At 46.9% G+C, this 14,241-nt stretch overlaps 1 protein-coding gene across 2 annotated transcripts in view; it reads left to right on the top strand.

Moving 5' to 3' along the window:
- Positions 1-14,241, top strand: part of SEC24B (SEC24 homolog B, COPII coat complex component) — a 233,204-nt gene that overhangs the window by 140,380 nt on the left and 78,583 nt on the right. For both annotated transcript variants that reach the window (XM_063918997.1, XM_063918989.1), the window contains 2 exons: positions 8,448-8,571; positions 11,657-11,815. In XM_063918997.1, coding sequence (XP_063775067.1) covers positions 8,448-8,571; positions 11,657-11,815 — 283 coding nt within the window. The remainder of the gene's footprint in view (positions 1-8,447; positions 8,572-11,656; positions 11,816-14,241) is intronic.

Below are 14,241 nucleotides of genomic sequence, written 5' to 3'. Positions count from 1 at the left end.
GTACGCTCTCACATTCCTGACACACCCCGCACAGAGGTTCTTTTGTAAGAAAGGCCCTCCTAAAGACCCGATCAAAGTCCTGGCCCTCCAGAAAGCCGCTCAGTCTCCGCTGCACTCGGGTTGTAATCCCTGTTCCTTTGGGCACATTGAGGGGGTGGGTTTTTACTCTACCCTTTTCTTGGTTCAGAAACCCAATGGTTCTCATTGACCTATTCTCAATCTCAAGTCACTGAACAGGTTTATCCGAGTGCCCAGGTTTCGTTGAAGTTTTCATATTGTCTTAGCATAGGAGCTCGAGTACTTTAGGATGTCTCTGGACATTCAGAATGCCTACTCGCATGTGCCCACTATGCCCTCTCATCAATGGTTTCCCCGGTTTGCTGTTCTCCAGCAACGTTTCCAATTTCTCTATCGTCCTAGTGGATGCTGGGGTTCCTGAAAGGACCATGGGGAATAGCGGCTCCGCAGGAGACAGGGCACAAAAAGTAAAGCTTTAGGATCAGGTGGTGTGCACTGGCTCCTCCCCCTATGACCCTCCTCCAAGCCTCAGTTAGGTTTTTGTGCCCGGCCGAGAAGGGTGCAATCTAGGTGGCTCTCCTAAAGAGCTGCTTAGAAAAGTTTAGCTTAGGTTTTTTATTTTACAGTGAGTCCTGCTGGCAACAGGATCACTGCATCGAGGGACTTAGGGGAGAAGAAGTGAACTCACCTGCGTGCAGGATGGATTGGCTTCTTTGGCTACTGGACATTAGCTCCAGAGGGACGATCACAGGTACAGCCTGGATGGTCACCGGAGCCTCGCCGCCGGCCCCCTTGCAGATGCTGAAAAGAGAAGAAGGTCCAGAATCGGCGGCAGAAGACTCCTCAGTCTTCTTAAGGTAGCGCACAGCACTGCAGCTGTGCGCCATTGCTCTCAGCACACTTCACACGGCAGTCACTGAGGGTGCAGGGCGCTGGGGGGGGGCGCCCTGGGCAGCAATGAAAATCCTTTTTTTGGCAAAAAATACCTCACATATAGCCTCCGGGGCTATATGGAGATATTTAACCCCTGCCAGAATCCATTTTTAAGCGGGAGACGAGCCCGCCGAAAAGGGGGCGGGGCCTATCTCCTCAGCACACAGCGCCATTTCCTCACACAGTTCCGCTGGTCAGGAAGGCTCCCAGGCTCTCCCCTGCACTGCACTACAGAAACAGGGTTAAATCAAGAGAGGGGGGGCAAAATTTGGCGAAATTGTGATTTTATATAAGGGAGCACTTATTATAAGGCTATCCCTGTAAAATATAGCGCTTTGGTGTGTGCTGGCAAACTCTCCCTCTGTCTCCCCAAGGGGCTAGTGGGGTCCTGTCCTCTGTCAGAGCATTCCCTGTGTGTGTGTGCTATATGTTGGTACGTGTGTGTCGACATGTATGAGGACGATGTTGGTGAGGAGGCGGAGCAAATTGCCTGTAATGGTGATGTCACTCTCTAGGGAGTCGACACCGGAATGGATGGCTTATTTATGGAATTACGTGATAATGTCAACACGCTGCAAGGTCGGTTGGCGACATGAGACGGCTGGCAAACAAATTAGTACCTGCCCAGGCGTCTCAAACACCGTCAGGGGCGTTAAAACGTCCTTTTACCTCAGTCGGTCGACAGACACGGACACTGATTTCAGTGTCGACGGTGAAGAAACAAACGTATTTCCCTTTAGGGCCACACGTTACATGTTAAGGGCAATGAAGGAGGTGTTACATATTTCTGATACTACAAGTACCACAAAAGAGGGTATTATGTGGGATGTGAAAAAACTACCTGTAGTTTTTCCTGAATCAGATAAATTAAAGGAAGTGTGTGATGATGCGTGGGTTCCCCCCGATAGAAAATTATTGGCGGTATACCCTTTCCCGCCAGAAGTTAGGGCGCGTTGGGAAACACCCCTTAGGGTGGATAAGGCGCTCACACGCTTATCAAAACAAGTGGCGGTACCGTCTATAGATAGGGCCGTCCTCAAGGAGCCAGCTGACAGGAGGCTGGAAAATATCATAAAAAGTATATACACACATACTGGTGTTATACTGCGACCAGCGATCGCCTCAGCCTGGATGTGCAGAGCTGGGGTGGCTTGGTCGGATTCCCTGACTAAAAATATTGATACCCTTGACAGGGACAGTATTTTATTGACTATAGAGCATTTAAAGGATGCATTTCTATATATACGAGATGCACAGAGGGATATTTGCACTCTGGCATCAAGAGTAAGTGCGATGTCCATATCTGCCACAAGATGTTTATGGACACGACAGTGGTCAGGTGATGCAGATTCCAAACGGCACAAAGGTGTATTGCCGTATAAAGGAAGAGGAGTTATTTGGGGTCGGTCCATCGGACCTGGTGGCCACGGCAACTGCTGGAAAATCCACCGTTTTTACCCTAAGTCACATCTCTGCAGAAAAAGACACCGTCTTTTCAGCCTCAGTCCTTTCGTCCCTATAAGAGTCATATCTGCCCAGGGATAGAGGAAAGGGAAGAAGACTGCAGCAGGCAGCCCATTCCCAGGAACAGAAGCCTTCCACCGCTTCTGCCAAGCTCTCAGCATGACGCTGGGACCGTACAGGACCCCTGGATCCTACAAGTAGTATCCCAGGGGTACAGATTGGAATGTCGAGACGTTTCCCCCTCGCAGGCTCCTGAAGTCTGCTTTACCAAGGTCTCCCTCCGACAAGGAGGCAGTATGGGAAACAATTCACAAGCTGTATTCCCAGCAGGTGATAATCAAATTACCCCTCCTACAACAAGGAAAGGGGTATTATTCCACACTATATTGTGGAACTGAAGCCAGAAGGCTAGGTGAGACCTATTCTAAATCTAAAAAAATTTGAACACTTACAAAGGTTCAAATCAAGATGGAGTCACTCAGAGCAGTGATAACGAACCAGGAAGAAGGGGACTATATAGTGTCCCGGGACATCAGGGATGCTTACCTCCATGTCCCAAATTTGCCCTTCTCACTAAGGGTACTTCAGGTTCGTGGTACAGAACTGTCACTATCAGTTTCAGACGCTGCCGTTTGGATTGTCCACGGCACCCCGGGTCTTTACCAAGGTAATGGCCGAAATGATGATTCTTCTTCAAAGAAAAGGCGTCTTAATTATCCCTTACTTGGACGATCTCCTGATAAGGGCAAAGTCCAGGGAACAGTTGGAGGTCGGAGTAGCACTATCTCGGATACTGCTACAACAGCACGGGTGGATTCTAAATATTCCAAAATCGCAGCTGTTCCCGACGACACGTCTGCTGTGCCTAGGGATGATTCTGGACACAGTCCAGAAAAAGGTGTTTCTCCCGGAAGAGAAAGCCAGGGAGTTATCCGAGCTAGTCAGGAACCTCCTAAAACCAGGAAAAGAGGCTTCCTACGAAGCAATTCCATTCGGCAGATTTCACGCAAGAACTTTTCAGTGGGATCTGCTGGACAAATGGTCCGGATCGCATCTTCAGATGCATCAGCGGATAACCCTATATCCAAGGACAAGGGTGTCTCTCCTGTGGTGGTTACAGAGTGCTCATCTTCTAGAGGGCCGCAGATTCGGCATTCAGGATTGGATGCTGGTGACCACGGAGGCCAGCCCGAGAGGCTGGGGAGCAGTCACACAAGGAAAACATTTCCAGGGAGTGTGATCAAGTCTGGAGACTTTACTCCACATAAATATACTGGAGCTAAGGGTAATTTTATAATGCTCTAAGCTTAGCAAGACCTCTGCTTCAAGGTCAGCCGGTATTGATCCAGTGGGAAAAACATCACGGCAGTCGCCCACGTAAACAGACAGGGCGGCACAAGAAGCAGGAGGGCAATGGCAAAAACTGCAAGGACTTTTCGCTGGGCGGAAAATCATGTGATAGCACTGTCAGCAGTGTTTCATTCCGGGAATGGAAACTGGGAAGCAGACTTCCTCAGCAGGCACGACCTCCACCCGGGAGAGTGGAAACTTCATCGGGAAGTTTTTCCACATGATTGTGAACCGTTGGGAAATACCAAAGGTGGACATGATGGCGTCCCGTCTGAACAAAAAACGGGACAGGTACTGCGCCAGGTCAAGAGACCCTCAGGCAATAGCTGTGGACGTTCTGGTAACACCGTGGGTGTACCAGTCGGTGTATGTGTTCCCTCCTCTGCTTCTCATACCTAAGGTACTGAGAATTATAAGACGTAGAGGAGTAAGAACTATACTCATGGCTCCGGATTGGCCAAGAAGGACTTGGTACCCGGAACTTCAAGAGATGCTCACAGAGGACTTATGGCCTCTGCCGCTAAGAAGGGACTTGCTTCAGCAGGTACCATGTCTGTTCCAAGACTTACCGCAGCTGCGTTTGACGGCATGGCGGTGGAACGCCGGATCCTAAGGGAAAAAGGCATTCCGGAAGAGGTCATTCCTACCCTGGTCAAAGCCAGGAAGGAGGTGACCGCACAACATTATCACCACATGGGGCGAAAATATGTTGCGTGGTGTGAGGCCAGGAAGGCCCCACGAAGAAATTTCAACTCGGTCGATTCCTGCATTTCCTGCAAACAGGAGTGTCTATGGGCCTCAAATTGGGGTCCATTAAGGTTCAAATTTCGGCCCTGTCGATTTTCTTCCAGAAAGAATTGGCTTCAGTTCCTGAAGTCCAGAAGTTTGTCAAGGGAGTATTGCATATACAACCCCCTTTTGTGCCTCCAGTGGCACTGTGGGATCTCAACGTAGTTCTGGGATTCCTCAAATCACATTGGTTTAAAACAAGTCAAATCTGTGGATTTGAAGCATCTCACATGAAAAGTGACCATGCTCTTGGCCCTGGCCTGGGCCAGGCGAGTGTCAAATTGGTGGTTTTTTTCTCAAAAAAGCCCATATCTGTTTGTCCATTCGGACAGGGCAGAGCTGCGGACTCGTCCCCAATTCTCTCCCTAAGGTGGTGTCAGTGTTTCACCTGAACCAGCTTATTGTGGTGCCTTGCGCCTACTAGGGACTTGGAGGACTCCAAGTTGCTAGATGTTGTCAGGGCCCTGAAAATATAGGTTCCAGGACGGCTGGAGTCAGGAAAACTGACTTGCTGTTATCCTGTATGCACCCAACAAACTGGGTGCTCTTGCTTCTAAGCAGACTATTGCTAGTTGGATGTGTAATACAATTCAGCTTGCACATTCTGTGGCAGGCCTGCCACAGCCAAAATATGTAAATGCCCATTCCACAAGGAAGGTGGGCTCATCTTGGGCGGCTGCCCGAGGGGTCTCGGCTTTACAACTTTGCCGAGCGGCTACTTAGTCAGGGGCAAACACGTTTGTAAAATCCTACAAATTTGATACCCTGGCTAAGGAGGACCTGGAGTTCTCTCATTCGGTGCTGCAGAGTCATCCGCACTCTCCCGCCCGTTTGGGAGCTTTGGTATAATCCCCATGGTCCTTTCAGGAACCCCAGCATCCACTAGGACGATAGAGAAAATAAGAATTTACTTACCGATAATTCTATTTCTCGGAGTCCGTAGTGGATGCTGGGCGCCCATCCCAAGTGCGGATTATCTGCAATACTTGTACATAGTTACAAAAATCGGGTTATTATTGTTGTGAGCCATCTTTTCAGAGGCTCCGCTGTTATCATACTGTTAACTGGGTTCAGATCACAGGTTGTACAGTGTGATTGGTGTGGCTGGTATGAGTCTTACCCGGGATTCAAAATCCTTCCTTATTGTGTACGCTCGTCCGGGCACAGTATCCTAACTGAGGCTTGGAGGAGGGTCATAGGGGGAGGAGCCAGTGCACACCACCTGATCCTAAAGCTTTACTTTTTGTGCCCTGTCTCCTGCGGAGCCGCTATTCCCCATGGTCCTTTCAGGAACCCCAGCATCCACTACGGACTCCGAGAAATAGAATTATCGGTAAGTAAATTCTTATTTTCGGGCACTGCCTTTTGGTCTATCTACAGCTCCTAGGGTTTTTACCTAAATCATGGCTGTTATGGCAGTCCAGCTTTGTCATCAGGGGGTCAGAATACTCCCATACCTGGATGACCTGCTGATTCTGGCACACTCTCAGAAGGTCCTTCACCGCCATATTCAGATGACCGTTGCCTTCCTGCAAACACACTGCTAGTTAATCAACTGGAAAAAGTCCTCCCTGACTCCTTCCCAACAGGTGTTGCATCTAGGAGCTTTCCTGGCTTCTCAGGTACAAAGGATTTACATACAACGAATGCAAACTTCCGCAGGTGGAGCACATTGACCGGGTAACACTCCTTTTAGGGCCTTTGGACTCCCACAGAGTTGCTTGCCAGTCAACATTACTGCAGCTTCGAGCTGTCTACAGAGCACTCACTCTGTCATGGGACATTCTCTAGGGCAGACCTGTCCAAGTCCAGTCTGACAATGCAGAAAGTGGCGCACATTCTCTGATGGGCCGAATGTCATCTCCCAGCCATCTCGATGATGATCACCCCAGTGATCCTCAACTGGGAGGCAGACTTCCTCAGCCATCACGATGTCACTCAGGAGAGTGAGCTTTACACCCAGAAGTCTTCCAGGATCTGGTGGACAAATGGAGCCTACCGGACGTGGACCTCATGGCAACCACAAAGTTCCAGTTTATGAGTCCAGGACAAGAGACGCCGAAGCAGCCTTCGTGGACACTCTGGCAGTGAAGTGGACCTTCCAGCTGGCGTTCCTCTTCCCTCTGGTCTCTCTCCTTCCCAGAGTTCATTGCAAATTCAAGCAAGAAGGAGGCACTGTCCTGTTGATAGCTCCTGCCTGGCCCAGGCGCTATTGGTTCTCCAATCTCCAGAATCTCTCCATAGACACTCCCTTTCTACTTCCTGTGAGACCAGTCCTGTTGTCTCAAGGTCCCTGTCTGCATTCAAACCTAGCTCATCTGTCTTTCAGGGCATGACTTTTAAGTAATCACGCCTAAGATTAAAAGCTTACTCCCACTTGTGATTCACACGATGCTGAGGGCACAGAAGCCTGCATCAGCCTGTATGTGTTTGGCACCTTACTTCCAGTGTGTTATGCTGCAGGACGCTATGATCCTCTGGTTTTCCAGGTTTCTTTGGTGCTTGCCTTTCTCTAAGCTGGTTTAGATCTCGGACGCCGTCTGGCATCCCTGAAGGCGCATGTCTCTGCTCTGTCAGCCTGGTTCCAGCGTAGAATTGCTCCACTGCCTGATGTTCAAATCTTTTTTTTCAGGGAGTCCTTCGCATTCAACCTCCCTTTGTCCCACCAGTGGCTCTGTGTGATTTGTCTTTAGCTCTGCAGGCTTTACAGGAGCCCCGTTTGAACCTGTGGACTCAGTGGATCTCAAATGACTGACTACTAAAACACTTTTCTTCTGGCCATTGCCTCTGCCTGGAGGGTGTCTGGTTTAGGGGAGCTCTCCTGTCGCTTCGCCTTGTGATCTTTCATCCGGACAGGGGTGTTCTACGAACCCACTCCGGCTACCTCCCCAAGGTGGTATCTAAATTCCAACTTAACAAAAATATTGTGGTTCCGGCCTCCCAATCCCAGGGGGCAGCCTCCTTGGAATATAGTCCATGCTCTTAGGATTTACGTGGATCGTACCAGCTCCATAAGGACAACGGATTCCCTCTTTGTCTTATATGGATTCCACAAGTAGTGCTGGCCAGCTAACAAGCAGACTCTGGCCAGATGGCTTTGCGTGACTTTTTCACAGGCTTACACGCAGCCTGTACTCCCTGTACCGCATACAGTCTCTGTCCATTCCACTCGCTCTGTGGCTTCTTCGTGGGCAGTCCTCTGTGGAGCGTCATCTGAACAACTGTGCAAGGCAGCCACTTGGTCTTCTGTCCACACCTTTCTTAGGTTCTATGCCTTTAATACCTTTGCCTCAGGATGCTTTCCCCGGGCACAGGATTCTCTTCTCTGCTCTGGAGTGTCCTCTCCCTTAAGAAAATTGCTTTAGGACATCCCCAATGTACTCCCTGTGGAGACTATTGACCCTGAAGAAGAAAATAAGAGTTATGGTAGACTAACTATAGTTAACTCTTTGAAGTCCATAGGATCCACAGAGTGTCCACCCTGACGCACCTGGCTTCTATGGGTTTCTTCTCTTGGTCACCAGTTCCCTTCTCTATTGTGTGAGTGTTTCTTGTGTGTACCAGTCTTCCCTCTCTCCTATACTGCTCCTGCCTTGGGCTTGTTCACACAACTGGCTAGCCTTGGCTGGGGGCGGGGTATATTGGTGTAGGGGCCGAGCATCCTGGGAACACAAAAGTTTTAACTGTTTGGTGCCTAGTCCTCTCCAACCACCTACATCCAAAATGTATTTCCTATGGATCCTATGAACCTCGAAGGAAAAGAGTTGACCTATGGTAAGTCTACCATAACCCTTATTTTAGTTTTAGTTTTTTTTATTGGGTATGGTATGTATCTAATACAAAACTTTTTTACATGGTGATTCAGTTTAAATTGTCTTTTTTTATTTTTTAAGGGAGTACAGCATCTAGGTCCTGCCACTGATTTCTATAAGAAGTTGGCCTTGGATTGCTCAGGACAGCAAACTGCCGTTGATTTGTTTCTACTAAGTTCTCAGTATTCTGATCTGGCATCACTAGGTTTGTTAAACGTCTATTACTATTTTCTACTGTAGCATTAGACCTGTATTATTAAGTATGATTCCTAAGTTCTTCTGAGTTTGCTTGTGTTATACAATGTTAAAGTATTGGACAGGTACTGTACAGGGCGATTCTCTGTGATGCATGAGACTTCTACACAAATTCAAATTACATACTTCTCCTAAATACCAAGATTTTAGTGGGTTTTAAGCTACAGGGTAAGGCATTGCTACTAAGCAATTGAGTTTTCATATAAAAACTATTTTTTTACAGACCAGTTTAAAAGTAAAAAAAAAAATAAAAGCGTGTGATGCTCGGGACTTTGTTCACTTTCTGGAAAATCACCCTACAGCTGTCCGTTTTTAATTGCCTGTCTTTCCTTCAGAATAACTACAATTTTCCTTGACAGAGTATGCTGCTATGCCAGTGAGGTACTTGGTTTTCATAGGATAACTACAACCCAAAATAGGACTTTTTTAATACATCACATCAGGGGCCGATTGGGAACAAAAAGCGGCCCTGGAAAAATTTGTACTAGTGGCCCCACATGGGCAGCACCAGAGGTGTAAGGTCTAGCCATGGCAGCAGCACCCTCCCCCCAAGACTTTCCAGATAGTGGGCATGTCCAGCATCAAGGGGGAAGTTAAAAAGAAATAAAATTAAATATTATGAGCACATTATATGATACACCTTCAGAATTTAGGAAACTATATCATTCTTTAGAAAGATATATTTTCTTGCTTATTACACCAACCGTATCCCAATCACTATTCACTCAATCTTATATGTCAGCCAAGCAGGCAGACAGAGCATACACTAGATCATCTGCAATCACAGGCTAAGTGGCAAAGTAATTTTCATATATGCAAATTATTTTGCATCTTATTCATTATGTCTATAAAAAGGACCACATGTCCTCAAACAAAACAGGCCCCGCGGGTGCGTCAGCCCACCGGGAATATTTCCTGTGGGCCCTATGGCCAATCTGCCTCTGCATCACATGCATTTTTAATACATATCTTGCAGTAACTTGGGTAAGGGACTGTTTCTTCCTGTCCCTGGCACCTATAGAGATTGACATCCTTGACTGAAAGAAAGAACTCCTCTCAAGCAAAACAAAATTATCTTATGTCAGATAATAATCCCCTAATTTTTTTGAGGCTGGATTTCTAGTTTAAAAAAAAGTTAGCCTTGTTGGGCTACCATGTTACCACATTTGGAGCTGCTATAATCTTTATGGAAAAAGTTATCTATAGAAAAAAAAAAAATTCCATTATAATTTTCATGTGTAGATTTTTGTTTTTCTTATGACATACTGCACCTAGAATACTTTGCAGTTTTGGAAATGGCAATTGATGCTGAAGCAAGAACCACAAAGTATTTCATTGTGGTGTTCACAAACCAAAAATCATGTTGGCATTTTGCTTCACCTCCTCCTATATATTTGGATAATTATCAGTGATGTGAAGAGGGTCTTTTCATCATCCAGTGTATGCTGGGTTAGTTTCTCCTTCTGCACCAGTCAATATGCTGTTTACAATGCTATGGATTTTTCTTTAATGTATCCGTTGTGAACTAACACTGTGGGTCTTTGCTTCCAAGAGGTACAACCATTTAGCGACTACATTTAGTGAACTACAGAAAGACCTAAATAGTGTCAGTTTTCCAGATTAATCTCATCCGTTCTTTTGTGGGGGGAGGTTTCCCTAAAGTACAGGCTTTAGCTGTGTATACTGATTATTTTTCTTCTTCAGGGTCCTTTGGCATCCACAGGGATGACCTTATGGTATACGCTGGTTGAGACCAGGACAGGCACAGAACAGATAAGCTTTTTGAAGCTCCCAAGATGCACTGGTCCCTCTCCCCCATTCCCTGCCCACAGCTCAGGCTCTTCAGTTTTTGTTTGGTGCTAGCAGGAGCTGGTCACCGTTTAACAGCAGGACTGTTTTCTGCAGCCCAAGCTTTTATTTTAGGAGTTATTTTCTTTCAGTGTTTTCAACATTTGAGTAGACAGCGCTAGGCAGTCCTTTGGATGCCAGCGCTGCTGCTCCAACACCTCTGCCGTAGCCGTGACTCCAGCCACGGCGGGGACCCTATACAGCCTTAGCTAGCAGGGCACATAGGGGAACCCATGACTGCCACCGTTGCACGGGGGATAGGTAAGGCAGGCTCCCTCAAGCCATTGCGGTAGTCCATACCTCCAGTCCCGGGAGATAGACCGGAAGTTGCTGATGTGTACCCAGACTCCGGCCTTGGACTACAAGAGACTATCAGGGCTAATTAAACTGGTGCTGGGGGACCATTTATAAGGCCAGGGAACCAGCTGGTGTATGTTAGCCAGGGGAGGTCAGCACTTTCCCAGCGGCCCCTCCTCAAGCCAAGGGCGCCATTCCGCTGAGGTCTTCCCACCCTGAGCTGCTCCTACTCCACTTTCCTGCCTCTGAGAAGCCATTTTAGCACTGCTGGTTTCCGGGAACGCTGGGTCCACTCTTCCTGTATACCTCCCAGTAGTAAGGTTATACACAGTTCTAATTTTCACCAGCCACTGCGGCTGAGTAGTTGAACTTAGTACCAATTGCAGTGAAATTGTGATTTCTACTTTGTATGTGACTTATACTAGCTCTGCCGTCTGCTTTTTGTCTCTGTCAGCCATATAGCTTTCCCTATTTCTCTCAGTAACCCTCAGATGTGTACAGGATTTTCTGTGATCCACATTACAAAATACTGTATTTGTGGTGACATAGTCATATGGTATTTTGTGTTGTACACTGCACTTTTGCCGTGTTGCGTATATAGCACATCTCTCTCTGCCGCTATGTCTAGCAACGGCAAGGGAACAAAAAATGCTCTGAACCCTACCCTGGTGTCCTGTAGGACCTGTTCAGCATATTTATCACCACAGAATGTGTTGCAATATGGTCAGTGTGCCTCTTGTTACACCTCACCTGGCCAGTCAACCCCCCCCCCCTTCCTCCCCAGCTTCAGCTGGGTACCGTCAAGTCCACTATTGAATGTAACATGTATTGACTGAAGTGAGTGTTTGTTTGACTTCATAAATATTTCTTGTTTTTATTTGTTTTTTTAGCATGTGTCTCCAAATACTCTGCTGGATGCATATATTACTATCCATCATTCAATTTTAAGCACAGTCCAGCTCAAGCTGATAAATTAAAGCAAGACCTTGATCATTACCTTACTAGGAGGATTGGATTTGAAGCAGTGATGAGAATACGTTGCACAAAAGGTATATAGTTGTGGTTAAGCATGCATTTGTTATTGTGTCTAAATCATTCCTGTTCTGCATTTGTGTATAGTGACTGAGGGTGTGAGAAAGATTCTTAATTTAAATGAGTACACCACTTGTTGAAATAGAACAATATATATATATATATATATATATATATATATATATATATATATATATATATATTATGTTTGTGTGTGTGTATAATAGCAACAAGAGGATGGCACCCTTGTTTACGAATTTCAATAAATGTCCAGCATGCTGATGTGACTCAAACACTTCAGATATCTTTATTACATTTTTTTGTCAGGAATTTTTTTGGAGTGCCAATCAGATTACATATCTTCTTCAGCTTCCATAGGGATCTACAGGGATAACATTGGGGGTTATAGGTGGTAGGATCAGCTCCTGGGCACCATACAGTTATGCCTTTCAGATATCCCAGAATGCTCCTGTCACTATAACCCCGCCCCCATGCTCAGGCAGTTCAGTTTTTTAAGGAAAGAAAGTATACTGGCGCCGGCTGAATTTCATATGATGAACGGATAAACGTTTTCAATAAAAAAATTAATTCATGCATTTATTATAAAATAAAAATTAAACACATAAAAAATCTAAGCTTCAGAAGGGTACAGATTAAAAGGATTGAGAGTCTCTCAAATACATAAAATCGACCACTTCTATCTAGCATGCTCCTGAGGAAGCTGGCAGTCACTAAGACCAGCGAAACGCGTTGAGCCCTGTACCTCTGACCACAGACTTTGTACCCACTGTCATCTTTAATACTCTGGTAACAATTGGACCTTTAAACTCCCATCGGATCCTCACAAGTGCTGTCCATTTGGGAACTCTGGACATACCCATGCTGCTATTGGACTTCGCCTTGCAATGGAGAACCAAGGGGACTTTTCCTGAGAAAATGGTAACATCTACACCTATAATTCACTGAGGATTTTTTTGAGGAACGAGTCCTAAGTGTTAATTGTCTCAGTGGGGATAGAAGTGGTCGATTTTATGTATTTGAGAGACTCTCAATCCTTTTAATCTATACCCTTCTGAAGCTTAGATTTTTTATGTGTTTAATTAATTTTTATTTCTCTGACGTCCTAAGTGGATGCTGGGGACTCCGTAAGGACCATGGGGAATAGCGGCTCCGCAGGAGACAGGGCACAAAAGTAAAAGCTTTAGGATCAGGTGGTGTGCACTGGCTCCTCCCCCTATGACCCTCCTCCAAGCCTCAGTTAGGTTTTTGTGCCCGGCCGAGAAGGGTGCAATCTAGGTGGCTCTCCTAAAGAGCTGCTTAGAGTAAAAGTTTTGTTAGGTTTTTTATTTTCAGTGAGTCCTGCTGGCAACAGGCTCACTGCAACGAGGGACTTAGGGGAGAAGAAGTGAACTCACCTGCGTGCAGGATGGATTGGCTTCTTAGGCTACTGGACACTAGCTCCAGAGGGACGATCACAGGTACAGCCTGGATGGGTCACCGGAGCCGCGCCGCCGACCCCCTTGCAGATGCTGAAGAGAGAAGAGGTCCAGAAATCGGCGGCTGAAGACTTCCCAGTCTTCTTAAGGTAGCGCACAGCACGGCAGCTGTGCGCCATTGCTCTCAGCACACTTCACACCAACGGTCACTGAGGGTGCAGGGCGATGGGGGGGGCGCCCTGGGCAGCAATGAAAGTACCTATGCTGGCTAAAAATACATCACATATAGCCTCTGGGGCTATATGGATGTATTTAACCCCTGCCAGGTTGTCAGAAAAACGGGAGAGGAAGCCCGCCGAAAAGGGGGCGGGGCCTATTCTCCTCAGCACACAGCACCATTTTCCTACACAGCTCCGCTGCTAGGAAGGCTCCCAGGCTCTCCCCTGCACTGCACTACAGAAACAGGGTTAAAACAGAGAGGGGGCACTTATTTGGCGATATTATTATATATTAAGATGCTATAAGGGAAAACACTTATATAAGGTTGTCCCTGTATAATTATAGCGTTTTGGTGTGTGCTGGCAAACTCTCCCTCTGTCTCCCCAAAGGGCTAGTGGGGTCCTGTCCTCTATCAGAGCATTCCCTGTGTGTGTGCTGTGTGTCGGTACGTGTGTGTCGACATGTATGAGGACGATGTTGGTGAGGAGGCGGAGCAATTGCCTGTAATGGTGATGTCACTCTCTAGGGAGTCGACACCGGAATGGATGGCTTATTTAGGGAATTACGTGATAATGTCAACACGCTGCAAGGTCGGTTGACGACATGAGACGGCCGGCAAACCAATTAGTACCTGTCCAGGCGTCTCAAACACCGTCAGGGGCTTTAAAACGCCCATTTACCTCAGTCGGTCGACACAGACACGGACACTGACTCCAGTGTCGACGGTGAAGAAACAAACGTATTTTCCATTAGGGCCACACGTTACATGTTAAGGGCAATGAAGGAGG

This window comes from Pseudophryne corroboree, chromosome 1, assembly GCF_028390025.1.
Source record: "Pseudophryne corroboree isolate aPseCor3 chromosome 1, aPseCor3.hap2, whole genome shotgun sequence".
In the NCBI taxonomy this organism is placed as follows: domain Eukaryota; kingdom Metazoa; phylum Chordata; class Amphibia; order Anura; family Myobatrachidae; genus Pseudophryne; species Pseudophryne corroboree.
The sequence above is the reverse complement of the archived record's forward strand: the minus strand, read 5'-3'. Positions and strand labels throughout refer to the sequence as shown.